At 44.9% G+C, this 19,055-nt stretch overlaps 1 protein-coding gene across 2 annotated transcripts in view; it reads right to left on the reverse strand.

Annotated features, from left to right (window-relative positions):
• The window catches only part of LOC132779250 (protein KHNYN), a 37,467-nt gene that overhangs the window by 17,181 nt on the left and 1,231 nt on the right, over positions 1–19,055 (reverse strand). The window contains exons 1-2 of one of the 2 annotated variants that reach the window (XM_067469792.1): positions 15,388–15,780; positions 514–806 (exon numbers count right to left, since the gene is read on the reverse strand). In XM_067469792.1, the coding sequence (XP_067325893.1) occupies positions 514–732 (219 nt within the window). In that variant the 5' untranslated portion in view covers positions 733–806; positions 15,388–15,780. Of the gene's footprint in view, positions 1–513; positions 807–15,387; positions 15,781–19,055 lie in introns of those variants that run through there. The other variant, XM_067469793.1, reaches the window with a different exon arrangement.

Below are 19,055 nucleotides of genomic sequence, written 5' to 3' on the forward strand. Positions count from 1 at the left end.
TTGACCTTGGAGTTGTAGTTTACCTATATCCAGAGAGCACTGTGGACTCAAACAATGATGGATTTGGATCAAACTTGGCATGAATATTCAATATGCCCAAATGTGAACACTGGTGGAGTTTGGGGAAGATACACCTTGACACTTGGGAGTTGTAGTTACTTGGATTTATAGTTCCCCTATAATCAAAGAGCACCAAGGATAGAATTGGGCCAAACTTCCCACCCAGAACCCCTATGCCTTGAAGAGCCTCACTGGCACGAGCCTCCCTCCAACCTTGTATGCTCTCCATCACCCGCACATGCACACCATGCTGCCATGCGCCAAGCATGCCTGCTCTCACTTCCCCCCATGACCAACAGAAAATACTGTTTGGCGACCCCTCTGACATCCCCTCACGACCCCGCAAGGATCCCGACCCCCAAGTTGAGAAGCACTGCTCTAGGAGGACATTTCTGCCATGTTTTAAGGCTCCCCATGGCCATTCTGGTCTCCAGATGCTTCCAGATCTCTTACCTTTGCTCTCTGTAGGTTGTCTCCATGGCCCTGCAGTTGCAACCAGATCTTCCTGGCCTCCGGAAGGTCCCCGCCAGGGCCCTGGTCCAACCCCAAGACCCCCAGGACATTAAGCTCGACCCCAAAGAGCTGTTCGATGCGGGGCCGATGCTGCGTCACCACCTCTTGCGCCTCCTCGGACACGGCAAATTCATCCAAGGTCCTCCCGCTGGTCGGCATTGTGGGAGGCTGCCGGTTGCAGGGTCACACTTTGTTCAGATGACAGTATCTGCTGCTAGGTGGCTATGGGGCAACTGGAAAAGAAAACCTTTGTTAGCCCAATCAACTAAGAGACCAACGGATTCTAGATGAGAACTTTACTTTGAATACATTCCTCCCTTGACCATCACTGAGATTAGGGACACATGGCTCCCGTGAAAGTGGGAAAACCATGAATTAAAATAGAGTTATTTTTTAAAAAAAAATCATAGAAGACCTCTCTAGAAATCTCTAGGTCTTCAAGTGTTACGTTATAGTTAATGTCCACCATAACATTGTGCTAGAAGACTAAGAAATTCCCAGAGAGGTGTTGTCTCTAAGGATCTTGGGTCCTTCAGTACCATTCCATGGTCAACCTCCGTAGAAGTTGCTGTTGTCATTATTATTATCATCATTATTATGTTTGGTTTTGTTTTTGTGTCAGGAGCGACTTGAGAAACTGCAAGTTGCTTCTGGTGTGAGAGAATTGGCCGTCTGCAAGGACGTTGCCCAGGAGATGCTGGGATGTTTTGATGTTTTACCATCCTTGTGGGAGGCTTCTCTCATGTCCCCACATGGGGAGCTGGAGCTCACAGAGGGAGCTCATCCGTGCTCTCCCTGGATTCGAACCTCTGACCTGTCGGTCTTCAGTCCTGCTAGCACAAGGATTTAACCCACTGCGCCACCGGGGACACCTTATTATTATGTTTACTCCACTTTTTCTTTCCACAAGGAAACTCATAGCGGCTTAGATTAAAAGCATTCAAAATCTACAAATATACCAACAAACAAACATTAAAGCAGAATTAAATATCATTGGTATTAAACACATTCAGTTAAAAACCATAAAAAACATATTCAAACTGAGACTACAAGGACCTACCTCATTAAAAAAATCAATGCATAATCAGATCTGCAGAAATTAAACCCACAAAGTTGGAGGGCTTACTGTATAAAGGTAAAGGTTTCCCCTGACATTAAGTCTAGTCATGTCCGACTCTGGAGGGTGGGGCTCATCTCCATTTCTAAGCCGAAGAGCCGGCATTGTCCACAGACACCTCCAAGGTAATGTGGCCAGCATGACAGCATGGAACGTCGTTATCTTCCTGCCGGAGCAGTTCCTATTTATCTACTCGCATTTGCATGTTTTCGAACTGCTAGGTTGGCAGTTTGAAACCAGCTGGGGTAACAGCAGGAGCTCACCCTGTCCCGCAGATTAGATCCGCAGACCTTCTGGTCAGCAAGTTCTGCAACTCAGCGGTTTAACCCACTGCGGCCCCATAGATATGGGTTGAGCATCCCTTATTCCGAAAACCAAAATACTCCAAAACCCAAAATTGTCCACATGGATGGCTAAGGCGGTGACGCCTTCACTTTCAGATCATTCAGCATACACACATTTTGTTTCATGCACAGAACTATTAAGAATGTTGTGTATAAAATTACCACCGGGTATGAAACTTAAAATTAAATTCATGTTCGAACCTGGGTCCCGTCTCCAAGATATCTCATTATCTACTCACATTTGCATGTTTCCGAAGTGTTAGGTTGACAGAAGCTGGGGCTAACAGTGGGAGCTCACTTTGCTCCCTGTATTTGAATTGCTGACCTTTCAGTCAACAAGTACAGCAGCTCAGCGGTTTAACCCACTGCACCACTGGGAACTCCACTTACTGTATAACACATTATAAAAAAGTAACTCTTAGAAGTAATTGCATCAGGAAGAGGTGGTTTCTCAATGCACAGGAGCACCTTGGGACAGTCCCCACAGTGACCTTTGGAGCCCTTCAAGTAGAAGCTCAGAAAACTGAAAGCCACATTGGAACAGGTAGAACAAAGACACAGCGATTCTGTAAGGTTCCTGGATCTTAATTGATCATTCAAGACTAAAACTTCCCTTTGCAACAATGTGATGTGGTGCCAAAAAAAAGCCAATGGGATTTTGGCCTGCATCAATAGGAGCAAAGTGTCTAGATCTAGGGAAGTAATGCTACCCCTCTATTCCGCTTTGGTTAGATCACACCTGGAATATTGTGTCCAATTCTGCGCACCACAATTCAAGAGAGATATTGACAAGCTGGAATGTGTCCAGAGGAGGGCGACTAAAATGATCAAGGGTCTGGAGAACAAGCCCTATGAGGAGCGGCTTAAGGAGCTGGGAATGTTTAGCCTGAAGAAGAGAAGGCTGAGAGGAGATATGATAGCCATGTATAAATATGTGAAAGGAAGCCACAGGGAGGAGGGAGCAAGCTTGTTCTCTGCTTCCCTGGAGACTAGGACATGGAACAATGGCTTCAAACTACAAGAGAGGAGATTCCATCTGAACACGAGGAAGAACTTCCTGACTGTGAGAGCCGTTCAGCAGTGGAACTCTCTGCCCTGGAGTGTGGTGGAAGCTCCTTCTTTGGAAGCTTTTAAACAGAGGCTGGATGGCCATCTGTCAGGAGTGATTTGAATGCAACATTCCTGCTTCTTGGCAGGGGGTTGGACTGGATGGCCCATGAGGTCTCTTCCAACTCTTTGATTCTATGATAATTTATTTATTTATTTTGGTTGCCCTGACACGACAAATAAATAAATAAATAAATAAATAAAATTTATTTATTTACAGTATTTATATTCCGCCCTTTCACCCCACAGGGGACTACAATGCACATATATATGGCAGACATTCAATGCCATTTAGACATAGAACATATATAGACCGACACAGAGACAATTTAACATTCCAGCTTTTTCCGGCTTCATGAGGGTATGCTTGGTTCCAGACACAGGGGGATCTGCCACTTCACTGTCCATTTGTGACACTGGGTCCTTTGATGGAGTACTTCCTCTTTCTTCTGCATGCTGCTGGAAGGTTTTATGGCATTGTAAATTAGTTAAATTAGCCTCCCGGCATAAAGCGGTACGTAAATTTCCTACTTGACAGATGCAACTGTCTTTCGGGCTGCACCTTGGGAAGCCTGACTTGGCCGTGGTGGTCCACGCTCTTGTTACATTCCAAATAGTCTACTGCAACGCACTCTACATGGGGTTGCCTCTGAAGACTGCCCGGAAGCTTCAACTACTCCAATGTTCGGCAGCCAGGCTGCTCACTAGGGCACTGGGGCAGGGTACAGGGAGCACACAACGCTCTTGAACCATCTAGGTTGTTAAGATCGTCTGGAGGGGCCCTGCTCTCGGTCCCACCGGCCTCTCAGGCGCATCTGGTGGGGACGAGGGACAGGGCCTTCTCGGTGGTGACCCCTCGACTCTGGAGCTCTCTCCCACTGGAGATCAGAACTGCCCCCTCCATTCTGTCGTTCAGAAAACGGGTGAAAACCTGGCTATAGGGTTTGGCTTTCAACGAGTGAATCAATATTTCTGTGATCGGATAGATGACGATGAATGATGGACAACGAATTCACTATGACGACTGACCATTGTTATTATGTGACTGCATTTTGCTGTTGTAACGTTTTAATTGAATATGTTCTGTGATTTTATTGTTGGAAACCGGCCCGAGTCCCCCGATAGAGGGGAGAAGACCGGTATACAAAATTGCTAAATAAATAAATAAATAAATAAATTGTTACGCCAGCTCCACTGTCTGCCTATCAGCTTCCGAGCACAATTCAAAGTGCTGGCTTTGGCCTATAAAACCCTTAACGGTTCTGGCCCAGTTTACTTGTCCGAATGTATCTCCCGCTACAATCCACCTAGGGCCCTAAGATCATCTGAGGAGACCCTGCTCATTGTCCCCCCATTGTCACAGTTGCGTCTAGCGGGGACAAGGGACAGGGCCTTTTCTGTGGTGGCCCCCTGGAACTCCCTCCCGAGTGAAATTAGATCTGCTGCATCCCTCTTGACTTTCCAGAAACAAGTAAAATCCTGGCTATGGGATTAGGCCTTTGGAGAATAGGCTGATCTACTGACGTGTTGACATTTAGAATTGATGGACTGCCCTTGGATAATGAATTAAATCGGTGACCACTGACTATTTGTTGTCTGTTTTTATGTTGTTTTTATATTGTTTATACTGTTTTATATTGTTGTTACTATTACATTGCTGTTAATTGTATATTTATGTTTTGATGTGGGCGCCATGGGGTGCCACTTTGTTAGCCGTCCTGAGTCCCTCTGCGGAGGTTGAGAAAGGACGGGATATGTTGTTGTTGTTGTTCATTCGTTCAGTCGTCTCCGACTCTTCGTGACCTCATGGACCAGCCTACGCCAGAGCTCCCTGTCGGCCGTTACCACCCCCAGCTCCCTCAAGGTCAGTCCAGTCACTTCAAGGATGCCATCCATCCATCTTGCCCTTGGTCGGCCCCTCTTCCTTTTGCCTTCCACTTTCCCCAGCATAATTGTCTTCTCTAGGCTTTCCTGTCTCCTCATGATGTGGCCAAAGTACTTCAGCTTTGTCTCTAGTATCTTTCCCTCCAGTGAGCAGTCGGGCTTTATTTCCTGGAGGATGGACTGGTTGGATCTTCTCGCAGTCCAAGGCACTCTCAGAACTTTCCTCCAACACCACAGCTCAAAAGCATCGATCTTCCTTCGCTCAGCCTTCCCTAAGGTCCAGCTCTCACATCCGTAGGTGACTACAGGGAATACCATGGCTTTGACTAGGCGGATCTTTGTTGCAAGTCTGATGTCTCTACTCTTCACTATTTTATCGAGACTGGACATTGCTCTCCTCCCAAGAAGTAAGCGTCTTCTGATTTCCTGGCTACAGTCTGCATCTGCAGTAATCTTTGCACCTAGAAATACAAAGTCTGTCACGGCCTCCACGGTTTCTCCCTCTATTTTCCAGTTGTCAATCATTCTTGTTGCCATAATCTTGGTTTTTTTGACGTTTAGCTGCAACCCGGCTTTTGCGCTTTCTTCTTTCACCTTGATTAGAAGGCTCCTCAGCTCCTCCTCGCTTTCGGCCATCAGAGTGGTGTCATCTGCATATCTGAGGTTGTTAATGTTTCTTCCAGCAATTTTCACCCCAGCTTTGCATTCATCCAGCCCCGCACATCGCATGATGTGTTCTGCATACAAGTTTAAAAGGTTGGGTGAGAGGATGCAGCCTTGCCGTACGCCTTTCCCAATCTTGAACCAGTCTGTTGTTCCGTGGTCAGTTCTGACTGTTGCTACTTGGTCCTTGTACAGATTCCTCAGGAGAGAGACAAGGTGGCTTGGTATGCCCATCCCACCAAGAACTTGCCACAATTTATGATGATCCACACAGTCAAAGGCTTTAGAATAGTCAATGAAGCAGAAGTAGATGTTTTTCTGAAACTCCCTGCCTTTCTCCATTATCCAGCGGATATTGGCAATCTGGTCTCTCGTTCCTCTGCCTTTTCTAAACCCAGCTTGAACATCTGGCAACTCTCGCTCCATGTATTGCTGGAGTCTTCCTTGCAGGATCTTGAGCATTACCTTACTGGCATGAGAAATAAGGGCCACTGTACGGAAGTTTGAGCAGTCTTTCGCATTTCCCTTTTTTGGTATGGGGATATAAGTTGATTTTTTCCAGTCTGATGGCCATTCTTGTGTTTTCCATATTTGCTGGCAAATGGCATGCATCACCTTGACAGCATCATCTTTTAAGATTTTAAACAGTTCAGCTGGGATCCCATCATCTCCTGCTGCCTTGTTGTTAGCAATGCTTCTTAAGGCCCATTCAACCTCACTCCTCAGGATGTCTGGTTCTAATTCATTCACCACACCGTCAAAGCTATCCTCGATATTGTTATCCTTCCTATACAGATCTTCTGTATAGTCTCGCCACCTTCTCTTGATCTCTTCAGCTTCTGTTAGGTCCCTGCCATCTTTGTTTCTTATCATACCAATTTTTGCCTGAAATTTACCTCCAATGTTTCTAATTTTCTGGAAGAGGTCTCTTGTCCTTCCTATTCTGTTGTCTTCTTCCACTTCCATGCATTGCTTATTTAAAAATAGTTCCTTATCTCTTCTGGCTAACCTCTGGAATTGCGCATTTAACTGGGCATATCTCCCCTTTTCACTGTTTCCTTTTGCTTTCCTCCTTTCTTGGGCTACTTCCAGTGTCTCAGCAGACAACCATTTTGCCTTCTTGGTTTTCTTTTTCTTTGGAACGTACTTTGTTGCCGCCTCCTGAACAATGTCGCGGACTTCTGTCCATAGTTCTTCTGGGACTCTGTTTACTAAATCTAGTCCTTCAAATCTGTTCTTCACTTCCACTGTATATTCGCTAGGAATGTTAGTGAGATCATATCTAACTGGTCTGTGTATTTTCCCTGATCTCTTTAGTTTTATTCTAAATTGGGCAATAAGAAGTTCGTGATCTGAGCTACAGTCAGCTCCAGGTCTCGTTTTCACCGACTGGATGGATGTCCGCCACCTTTGGCTGCAAAGGATGTAGTCAATCTGATTTCGGTGTTGACCATCTGGTGAGGTCCATGTATAAAGCCGTCTTTTAGGTTGTTGGAAGAGAGTATTCGTTATACACAGCGAGTTTTCCTGGCAGAATTCTATCAGCCTGCGTCCCGCTTCATTTTGTTCTCCCAGACCATGCTTGCCTGTGATCCCAGTTGTCATTTGACTTCCCACCTTGGCATTCCAGTCTCCTGTAATGAAAATAATGTCTCTTTTTGGTGTATTATCCAGTAGGTCCTGCAGATCCTCATAGAACTGATCTACTTCTGCTTCTTCAGCAGCTGTGGTTGGGGCGTATATTTGGATCACTGTGATGTTGAAAGGCTTTCCTTGCACTCGAATTGAGATCATTCTGTCATTTTTTGGGTTGTATCCAAGCACCGCTTTAGCGAATTTCTTATTAATTATGAAGGCTACTCCATTTCTTCGATGTTCCTCTTGTCCGCAGTAGTAGACCTGGTGGTCATCTGATGTGAAGTGGCCCATTCCAGTCCATTTCAGTTCGCTGACCCCCAGAATGTCTATCTTTAGTCTTGACATCTCACCAATAACAACATCCAATTTGCCCTGGCTCATAGATCTTACATTCCAGGTTCCTATGGTGTGTTGATCTTTAGAGCATCGGATTCGTCGTTCGCCTCCAGTACCGTCGGCCGCTAGCCTTCCTTTCGGCTTTGAGCTAGCTGCGTCATCACATCTGGGGCTAGTTGAACTTATCCTCTGCTCCTCCCCAGTAGCATTTTGGCCATCTTCCGACCTGGGAGTCCCATCTTCCAATGGCATACCGACATATCTCTGGTTGTACTGGTCCATTTAGTTTTCTTGGCAAGGATACTGGAGTGGTTTGCCATTGCCTTCCCCAGGGATCACGCTTGGTCTGACCTCTCTGCCACAACCGTCCCGTCTTGGGTGGCCCTTCACGGTTTCGCTCATGACATCATTGAGGTGCTCAAGCTCCAGCGCCCCGACAAGGCGGTGATCTTTTGCTGGAGGGACGGGATATAAAAGCCCTAAATAAATAGGTCAACAGCAAGCTAGACTATTAGTGATCGGGAGCTCATTCCGACCCGGACTAGCTTCGAACTCATGACCTCTTGGTCAGTAGTGATTGAATGCAGCTGGCTACTAACTAGCTGTGCCACAGCCCAGTCCAATGTCCAATACAATACAATGAGGGAAGCGTATTGGAAAACAGAAATATTAGCATAAGAGGAAATTACCTACAAAGCCACAGGTAAAGCTGTTAGCAACCCACCATGACATGGCATGTGGAGAAACTGACTTGCTTTCAAAACCAAGCCTTTCAAGAATGTCAACTTTCTGGTTTGCTTTTGTTCATTTTTATTTAAATAGAAGGATCACGTTGCTAGTCCTTATGTCTATACGTATTTATTTCCAAGTGGCTGGGCCACACTTGCAAAAGCCAAACAGATTACTGTGTGTTTCCAGAGATTAAGAGCTAGGGTTTCCCCATTTCTACCATCCGCCCACTTGCCTCACCTTGCCACAAAGTTTTCTGAAAGCCGTCACCCACAAAAATGCAGAATAGTCCCATAGTAATAAAGACGACCCTAGGAAACATTTCCTCTATCTGCACACTTTATCCAGGGCAGATGATTATACGTATTATTTGGAGGATTGCAATCAGTATTTCACACGGGGCTGATCAAGCTCAAACATATATTTCCTCCATTAAACCATGCCAAGAGAAAGTGAAAGCAACAAAACAAAGGGTGCGACTTCACTATATAATAGTTTGGATCGGGTTGCGGCGCAATTGGTTGGTAGTCAATTGCATTAAAATCAAAACTGACTGAAGGTCATGGGTTTGAAGCCAGCCTAGGTTTGAATAAGCTCCCGACCATTTGTCTAGCTTGCTGTTGACCCAAAAGATAGTTGCTTCTTACAGGGAGCACTCAACCCTCCTGTTTAAGGAGCTCCACTGGCTGCTGTTCATTTTCCGGTCCCAATTCAAGGTGCAGGTTCTTACCTACAAAGCCCTGAATGGTTTGGGACCCGCCTACTTGCGTGACCGCATTACTGTGTACAAACCCACACAATCTCTTCGATCATTGGAGAAGCCCTGCTCACGCTCCTTCGCAGGCACGATTGGTGGGACGAGGGAGAGGGCCTTCTCTGTGGTGGCCCCTCGACTCTGGAATTCACTCCCTAAGGACATCAGACATGCCCCAACACTGGCAGTCTTTAGGAGGAGCCTGAAAACGTGGTTGTTCCAGTGTGCCTTCCCAGACTAAGGCAAACTCTTAGCAATATGTCCTCAAATGCACTTTAATGTTGATTTAGGATTGTCTGTGTGCCCTCATCTTTCTCTGAAAACCCTATCCCAGTTTACCTCCTTGTTCATGTCCAGCATTTTAAATTTGAATTATTACATTTGGCCCGGCCATAGGTTTTTAAATGCTGTATGTTATTATTGTTATTGTTTATTGCTTATTGTGTATTTTTTGTTTTTGAGTTTTATTTATTTTATTTTATTCTAACTGTTTGTATTGATTATTTGTTATTGCCTTTGTTTATTGATGTGCTGTGGGCTTGGCCTCATGTAAGCCGCACCGAGTCCCTTGGGGAGATGGTAGGTAAAGGTTGTCCCCTGGCATTAAGTCCAGTCATGCCTGACTCTGGGGTGTGGTGCTCATCTCCATTTCTAAGCCGAAGAGCCAGCGTTGTCCATAGACACCTCCAAGGTCATGTGGCCAGCATGACCGCATGGAGCACCGTTACCTTCCCGCCGGAGCGGTACCTATTGATCTACTCATATTTGCATGTTTTCAAACTGCTAGGTTGGCAGAAGCTAGGGCTGACAGCGGAAGCTCACGCCGCTCGAGATGGTAGCGGGGTACAAATAAAGTATTATTATTATTATTATTATTATTATCTGTCAAATAGGAAATTTAGGTACCGCTTATGCGGGGAGGCTAATTTAACTAATTTACGATGCCATAAAACCCTCCAGCATGTGCAAAAGAATGAGGAAGTACTCCATTGGTGTCACAAGTGGGTGGCGAATTCTCCCGGTGGCCAGAATTCGAACATACCCTCATGAAGCTGGAAAGTTAGATAGCCTCTTTGTGTCTGTCTATATATGTTGTATATATGTTGACCTTGAAGGAGCTGGGGGTGGTGACGGCTGACAGAGAGCTCTGGAGTGGGCTGGTCCATGAGGTCACGAAGAGCCGGAGACGACTGAACGAATGAACAACAACATATATGTTGTGTGTCTATGGCATTGAATGTTTGCTATGGATGTGTGCATTGTGATCCACCGTGAGTTCCCTGCGGGGTGAGAAGGACAGAATATAAATACTGTAAATACATAAATAAATAAATAAATAAATTCAGTTTGACACCACTTTAAACTGTTATGGCTCAATGCTGTGGAATCCAGGAAGTTAAAAGTTTAGAGACGAACCAATGCTCTTTAGCAGAGAAGGCGAAATACTTAGCTATACTATAACTCCCACAACCAATTGCAACTAAAACAAAAACTCTAACTCCCTTGCAATGAAGAAGAAACAGCCATTATTCAAAAAATATTGCAGATCTAACTAAATTCAATTTATTGCAAGTACCCATAACCACAGGATTATTATAATATTGTCAGACTCCTCGCTCAAAAAGTTCCAGCCTTTTGGGAAGCTTCAAGTGGACTGTCGCTCCAAATCCACACTGTTGACAATTCGGGCAAAGTCCGCAACCTTAGCAACCCATTTGCCCGCACGACGCAATGCTGTTGTACTCTAGCACTTCCTATCTAGTGTTTAGATACACATCAGTAACAACAGTGGCTACCATAGCGCTTCGGACACCTGTATGTTGTAACACCAGCCAACTTAAAATACAGGTTGGGTTGGGGGGAATTAACTGAGGATGATGGGAGTTGTAGTCCACCCACATCCAGAGAGTTGGGTGAGTTCCACTGATGATGGATCTGAACTTACCCAGCACACAAATTCCCTTCATGACCACAGGTCTTTCTAGATCAGTGTTTCTCAACCTTTCTAATGCCATGACTCTTTAATACAGTTCCCCATGTTGTAGGGACCCCCCCCCCCCCGAATTGTTACTACAATTTTGATACTGTTATGAATTGTTTAGATATATAATAACCTGTTCAAAGTGTAGTTTCCCATGAGAATGATCCTACAGGGTATCGGGATGATGGCTTACTCCCTGAATTGCTCCCAGAGAGCTCCCAGGATTTGGAGCTTGAAAACAACTCGTCACCTGCAGAAACTAGTGAGCATATAGATAGGTGGGCGGAAATTAGTCAAAACAGACAGGCCGAGCAATGCCTTCGGCATTCTGCTAGGCTTCACCAGAAAAAGCTAAGGGCCACTCAAGGAAAGCAAAACCAATTTCTGAGTGCTTGGAAAGGCTTAAAAGTTCCAAGCATGGAAAATACAGTCAGATGAAGCATCGTTTAGAATCATGCTAAGTTCTTGTCCTTGTATTAGAGAAGCCTTGCTTTGAAGATTCATGCTTAAAGATTTCTTGTTTCCTGGTTTGGGTTGTGTCTCTTGTGATTACCTGCTCATGCCTTGGACCAATGTTTCCTGGTTCTTTGGATTTTGTTAGAGAGTTGTGGACTTTGTTTTTGGTCATTGTTGAACTCTACCTTGGACTAATTTGTTCCCGCTTATCCTTTCACCTAATTGGATTTACCTATTCCTTTAAAGTGTTTTTCTTTACTTTGCTGTTTTTACTTATCTATATAAATAAAAATGTAATGTTCGGTTTTGGGATTAACAGAACTCAAAAACTACTGGACGAATTGCTGCCAAATTTGGCAACAAAACACCTACTAACCCAAGGAGTGACCATCACTCAAAAAATTGATTTTGTCATTTGGGAGGTGTAGTTGCTGGGATTTATAGTTCACCTACAATCAAAAAGCATTCTGAACTCCACCAATGATGGAACTGAACCAAACGTGGCGCATGGGACTCCCATGACCAACAGAAAATACTCTCTCCTTGCTTCTGCCTCACCCTCGGAATGCTATATAGCGTCCCTACTTTTTGATTTTTCAGTTTTTGCGGGTGGTCCTGGAATGTAATACCTGCAATAAGTGATTCTATGATTCTGTGACTCACGAGAAAAGTCAACAATGCTTCAGTGTAGGGGAAAGGGGAGACTGCATTCCAGATGATAGACTCAATCAAGGAAGTGAAGACGTTTGCAAAAACTGGTGATGTCAGGATGACTTGGAAGTCTCTTATCCATGGGGTTACCACCATAAGCCAAAAGTTGCATTGACTGCCATTAACAGCAGCAAAGATAAAGTCAAGTCCAAACCCTCCCTAGAGAAGAGAAGAGATGATTCCCTTGAAAAGACAGTAACTCCCAATAAAATAGAAGGGAGTCGGAAAAGAGAATAACCGTGTTACGAATGGATAGATTCAATCAAGGAAAGCATTGGATCTGGCAATAAATGTTTGCCATCTTTGGTGTAAATCTGCCCTAAGTCCCCTTGGGCAGAGAGGGTGGAATATAAATAAAGTTTTATATTATTGACACAAAAGCACAGTATGTCACAGCAAACGAGATCTATAGGCTGAATTTCGTATCACAAAATCACAAGTCAAACACTTCCCAAGAGTCTAGGACTGTGTGATGTATAATATTTATTTTTATTATTATTATTATTATTATTATTATTATTATTATTATTGCGATGAGTAGGGCTAATGATCCTTCCTGTGGAAGCAGAGCTTTCCCAATAATCCATAATACGGCCTTTCACAACCTGGGGATCAGGACCTCTTGGGGGGTTGCGAGGGGGTTTCAGAGGGGTCACGGAAGACCATCAGATACATATATTTCTGATGGTCATAGAAACCCCTTTGCCAGAGAAGGTTGAAGATCTCTCCACTTATCCTTATCTTCCTTTTTGGAAACAGACAGCCAGCCTCTCAAGCAAGGGGAAGGCTGTTTCTGAGACTCTAAGTGGGGAGAGCAGGAGCGCATGACAGCACAATGCGCATGCACGAGCAAGGGAGAGCGTGCAAGGCTTGAAGGAGGCTTGCGACAGCAAGTCCCTTCAAGGCATGGGGTTCTGCGTGGGAAGTTTGGCCCAGTTCAATCGTTGCTGGGGTTCAGAATGCTCTTTGATTGTAGGTGAACTATAAATCCCAACAACTACAAATACCAAATGTCAAGGTCTATTTCCCCCAAACTCCACCACTGTTCATATTTGGGCATATTGAGTATTCCCTCCAAGTTTGGTCCAGATCCATCACTGTTTCAGTCCACAGTGCTCTCTGGATGTAGGTGAACTACAACTCCAAAGCTCAAGGTCAATGCCCACCAAACCCTTCTGTTTATTTATAAATAATATAATTTGTTTATTTGTCAATAATATAAAACTTTATTTATAATATTTGTACCCCGCCCTTCTCTATCCCCAAAGCGGGACTCAGGGCCGCTTACCATTGATCATGGGAGTTCTGTGTGCCAAGTTTGGTTCAGTTCCATTGTTGCTGGGGTTCAGAATGTTCTTTGATTGTAGTTAACTATAAATCACAGCAACTACAACTCCCAAATGATAAAATCAACCCACCCACCCCCACCCCCCCAACCAACCAATATTCATATTTGGGTGTATAGGGTATTTGTGCCAAATTTGGTTCAGTGAATGAAAATACATCCTGCGTATCAAATATTTACATTACGATACAAAACAGTAGCAAAAGTACAGTTATGAAGTAGCAATGAAAATAATGTAATGGTTGGGGGTCACCATACATAACTGTATTAAGGATTGAGAAACACTGCCATAATAAGAAATGATCAGGCTGTGAATATAAATAAAGTGTATTATTATTATTATTATTATTTTACTGACACAAAAACACAGTATGTCACACCAAATGAGATCTATATGCTAGATTTCGTATCACAAAATCACGTCGAACAATTCCCAAGCATCTAGGACTGTGTGATGTATTTTTGAATGATGCTTGCAAATCCAAGTAAGGTGGCCTTTTGCAGTTGTTGTTGTTATTTGAAACACAGCAAGATAAGTCCACAGCAGAGAGAATCACTCTGCTGGCTGTTGTATTGGATCACACGTCGGACACTTCCCGTGTCTAGGACTGTGTGATGTATCGGTGAATAATGCATGCAGATCCCAGTAAAGTGGCCATTTGCAGCTGGCAGATGGTAATTTTGTCAGTGCTGATTGTGTTTAAGTGCAGGCCAAGGTCTTTAGGCACTGCACCCAGTGTGCCGATCACAACTGGCACCACCTTTACTGGCTTGTGCCAGAGTTGTTGTCATCATCATCATAATCATCATTATAGTGATGACCAGGACTAATGATCCTTCCTTTGGAAACTGGGCTTCCCCGATAACTCATAATAGGAAATGATCAGGCTGCGACAGGTAAGGCATATCAATAAAGGCTATCTCGGGCTTCACAACGTAAACAAACAGAGCTTTAGTATGTCCCACCCATAGAAGAAAAGCGGGGTAAAAATAAATACGAATAATAATATTGAACATAGATTCATAGCGTTGGAAGGGACCCCAAGAGCCATCCAGATCAACCTCTGGTTGTGATAGAAAGCATAATCAAAGCACTCCTGACAGATGGCCATCCAGAAAAGGCAACTCCGAGGCAGAATATTTCACTGTCAAAGAGCTCTTACTGTCGGGAAGTTCTTCTTAAAATTTAGGTGGGATCTCTGGTATTTGAATCCAAAACAGGAGTAAACAAGCGGCTCAATGTGACATCCCATGAGTTGTGAGTTTTCCCATGAGTTGTGAGGCTTGGGCAAACTTGGGCCCTCCAGGTGTTTTGGACTTCAACTCCCACCATTCCTAACAGCCTACCGGCTGTTAGGAATGGTGGGAGTTGAAGTCCAAAACACCTGGAGGGCCCAAGTTTGCCCATGCCTGGCTGATGAATGCAGCTGAGGATGTCATGGTTCAAATGCTATGGAATCAAGGGAATTGTAGTTTGAGCAAGTCTTGCCTTTGCAAAACCTGAATTGGTGCCTGATGTCAAGATGAGTTGGGAGATCTCTCATCCATAGTTTCAGGAGAAAGTCAAAGACAGCAACAAGAAAACATGAAGATAGATAGATAGATGGATGGATGGATGGATTGCTAGCTAGCTAACTAGAAATATAGATAGATAGATAGATAGATAGATAGATAGATAGATAGTAGGTAGGGAGAAGAAAGGACTTTCCAAGGAAGGATGGGAATCCTCTTCTTCCTCCTCTTCCTTACCCGAGTCTTGGAGGCCAAAGGGTGCCAGGATCTGGTCCTCTTCTCCTTCCAGCCATCCTCTGCTGCCTCCTCTTTAAGTTTTGCTTTTGTTTCTCGAAGAGCCCCAGAGGCGGGTGGTTTTCCTTTCTTGCAAATCCTTCAAGCCTTTGCTCCCATTTTGGAGGCAGGCGGAACAAGGCAGGCTCGGAGTTTCCCGAGTGGGAGGTGCATCTTGGGTCAGGTGGGGAAAGGAGGAGGAGGAGGAGGGCTGGCTCTTGGCTGCTTCCTGGCAGGCAAGCTAGGACTCTGCACCCAGCCTGGGCAAATGTGCTAACCTTGGGAGCCGAATGCTAGCACTCCCTGCAAGAAAGACTGGCTGCCCGGGGAAGGAAGGAAGAAAGCAAGGAAAGGGAGGAAGGAAAGAGAGAAGGAAGGAAGGAAGGATGAAAGGGAGGAGGGGAAGGATGGAAGGAGAAAGAGAGAGAGGGAAGGAGGGAAGCAAGAAGGAAGGAAGGAAAGGCAAAAGGGAAGGAAGGAGGGAAGGAAGGAAGGAAGGAAGGAAGGAAGGAAAGATAAAAAGGGAAGGAAGGATGAAAGGGTGCAAGGAGAAAGAGGGAGAGAGGGAAGGAAAGAAAGATAAAAAGGGAAGGAAGGACGAAAGGGTGGAAGGAGAAAGAGAGAGGGAAAGAAAGATAAAAAGGGAAGTAGGACGGATGAAAGGATGGAAGGAGAAAGAGGGAGAAAGGGAAGGAAAGAAAGATAAAAAGGGAAGGAAGGATGAAAGGGTGGAAGGAGAAAGAGGGAGAGAGGGAAGGAAAGAAAGATAAAAAGGGAAGGAAGGAAGGGTGGAAGGAGAAAGAGGGAGAGAGGGAAGGAAAGAAAGATAAAAAGGGAAGGAAGGAAGGATGAAAGGGTGGAAGGAGAAAGAGGGAGAGAGGGAAGGAAAGAAAGATAAAAGGGAAAGAGGGAAGGATGAAAGGGTGGAAGGAGAAAGAGAGAAGGAGGGAAGGAAGGAAAGATAAAAGGGAAGGATGAAAGGGTGGAAGGAAAAAGATGGAGAGAGGGAAGGAAGGAAAGATGGAGAGAGGGAAGGAAGGCCAGATGAAAGGGTGGAAGGAGAAAGAGAGGGAAGGAGGGAAAGATAAAAGGGAAGGAAGAATGAAAGGGTGGAATGAGAAAGAGGGAGAGAGGGAAGAAACTGCAAGTAGCTTCTGGCGTGAGAAAATTGCCCATCTGCAAGGACGTTGCCCAGGGATTCCCAATGTTTTATCATCCTGTGGGAGGCTTCTCTCATATCCCCACATGAGAAGCTGGAGCTGACAGATGGGACCCGGTGTCCAGATTCAAACTGCTGACCTTTTTGTCAGCAGGCCTGCCGGCACAAGGGTTTAGCACTTAGGCTGATTCCTTATCAGGATGCATCTGCACCATAGAATGAATGCAATCTGATGTCATTTTTAACTGCCATGGCTCAATGCTATGGAATCCTTGGATCTGTAGTTTGGTGAGGTGCCAGCACTCCTTTGCCAGAAAAAGGCTAAAAGACCTTGTAAAACTGTATCTCACATGATTCAATAGCAGTTAAAGTGGAGTCAAACTGTCAAACTAAAGTGTAGAATGATGCACCTTGCGGCTGGGTCGAACTGCATTATATGGTAGTGAGGATCAAGTGTATATCACCCAATGTTTGGGTTGGTTGGAGAGGACAAGGAAAGCCGTTCCTTTTACTGCTTCCTTCACTTTTTACAAGTTCTTCCTGGCTTACTCAAACACCCTCAGCACTGTTCAGACATGCGGTTGCACCCACAGCCGTCAACGGGGAAATTCCAGATTGCAAAATCCACCCGGCCCAGAGATAGGTGGAAGGCCGTGCGACAAAGCGCGTCTGCGTTTTATTCTCGACTGTCATCGCTTTTCAGAATTTAATCTGCATTAGTAAAAAAGGAAGTCACCCCAAGGCTGATCTCACTCACCCCATCATAGTTTGGAGCTTATGATGATGGCACAGTTCCCTTTTTTAAAGATAGCCATGACACCTGTGGGTTAATATTGCTCCTTTTAAGGTAAATTCAAAACAAGGAAATAAGCAATCATCATTATCATCGATACATCTATACATTGGACTGGGTTCTGGCACAGCAGGTTGGGAGTCAGCTGCATTAAAAATAACTACTGACAGAAAGGTCATGAGTTCGAAGCCATCTTGGGTCGGAGTAAGCTCCCGACCATTTGTCTAGCTTGCTGTCAACCTTTACAGCCCAAAGACAGTTGCATCTGTCAAGTAGGAAAATTAGGTACCATTTATGTGGGAAGGCAAATTTAACTAATTTACGACGCCATAAAACTCTCCAGCAGAGTGCAAAAGAATGAGGAAGTACTCCAGCGGTGTCACAAGTGAAGCAACAACTCCCCTGGTGGCTGGAATTCAAAAAGCATACCCTCATGAAACTGGAAAATTAAATAGCCTCTGTGTGCCTGTCTATATATGTTGTGTGCCTGTGGCATTGAATGTTTACCATGTATATGTCCATTGTGATCCGAGGGTTGACCATGGATGATGGGACTTGCAGTATCATCACTCACTTACTGAAACCGCTGCGATCCTGAACCAATGACTGATCAAGACCAAACTTGGCACAAAGAGCCCTCATGACCCTATCTACATCCTGTTTCAGTTTGGAGAAGGGTGGATCATGGATGATGGGACTTGCAGTACCTTCACTCACTTGTTGAAACCACTACCACCCTCATCCAATGACTGATAAAGACCAAACTTGGCACGCAGAGCCCCCATGACCCACTCTATATCCTGCTGCTGTTTGGAGGAGGCTGGACCATGGATGATGGGACTTGCAGTACCTTCACTCACTTACTGAAACCACTACCACCCTCATCCAATGACTGATAAAGACCAAACTTGGCACACAGAGCCCCCATGACCCTATCTACATCCTGTTTCAGTTTGGAGGAGGGTGGATCATGGATGATGGGGCTTGCAGTACCTTCACTCACTTACTGAAACCACTACCACCCTCATCCAATGACTGATAAAGACCAAACTTGGCACACAGAGCCCCCATGACCCACTCTATATCCTGCTGCTGTTTGGAGGAGGCTGGACCATGGATGATGGGACTTCAAGTACCTTCACTCACTTCCCGAAAACAATGCAACCGTCATCCAATGACCAATAAAGACCAAACTTGGCCTACAGAACCGCCATTACCCACTTTCTCTAATAACCCAGGCAGCGCCGGGTTCCCAAGCTAGTACTGTAAATAAATAAATGACATCTATACACACAATAAAGGTGAAAATCTGCATATGGAAAAACTGGGGTTTATATATCTGTCGAATAATGTCCAGGGTGGGAGAAAGAACTCTTGTCTGTTTGAGGTAGATGCGAATGTTGCAATTGGCCACCTTGATTAGCATTGAATGGCTTAGCAGTTTCAAGGTCTAGCTTCTTACTGCCTAGGGGAATCCTTTGTTGGGAGGTGATTAGTTGGCCCTGATTATTTCTTGTCTGGAATTCCCCTATTTTTGAGTGTCGCTCTTTGTTTACCCCATTTTCCTAGTTTCCAACAGACCTCACAACCTCTGAGGATGCCTGCCATAGATGCGGGCAAAACATCAGGAGAGAATGCTTCAGGAACATGGCCAAAAAACCCAGAAAACTCACAACAACC

This window comes from Anolis sagrei, chromosome 6 (assembly GCF_037176765.1).
Source record: "Anolis sagrei isolate rAnoSag1 chromosome 6, rAnoSag1.mat, whole genome shotgun sequence".
NCBI lineage: Eukaryota > Metazoa > Chordata > Lepidosauria > Squamata > Dactyloidae > Anolis > Anolis sagrei.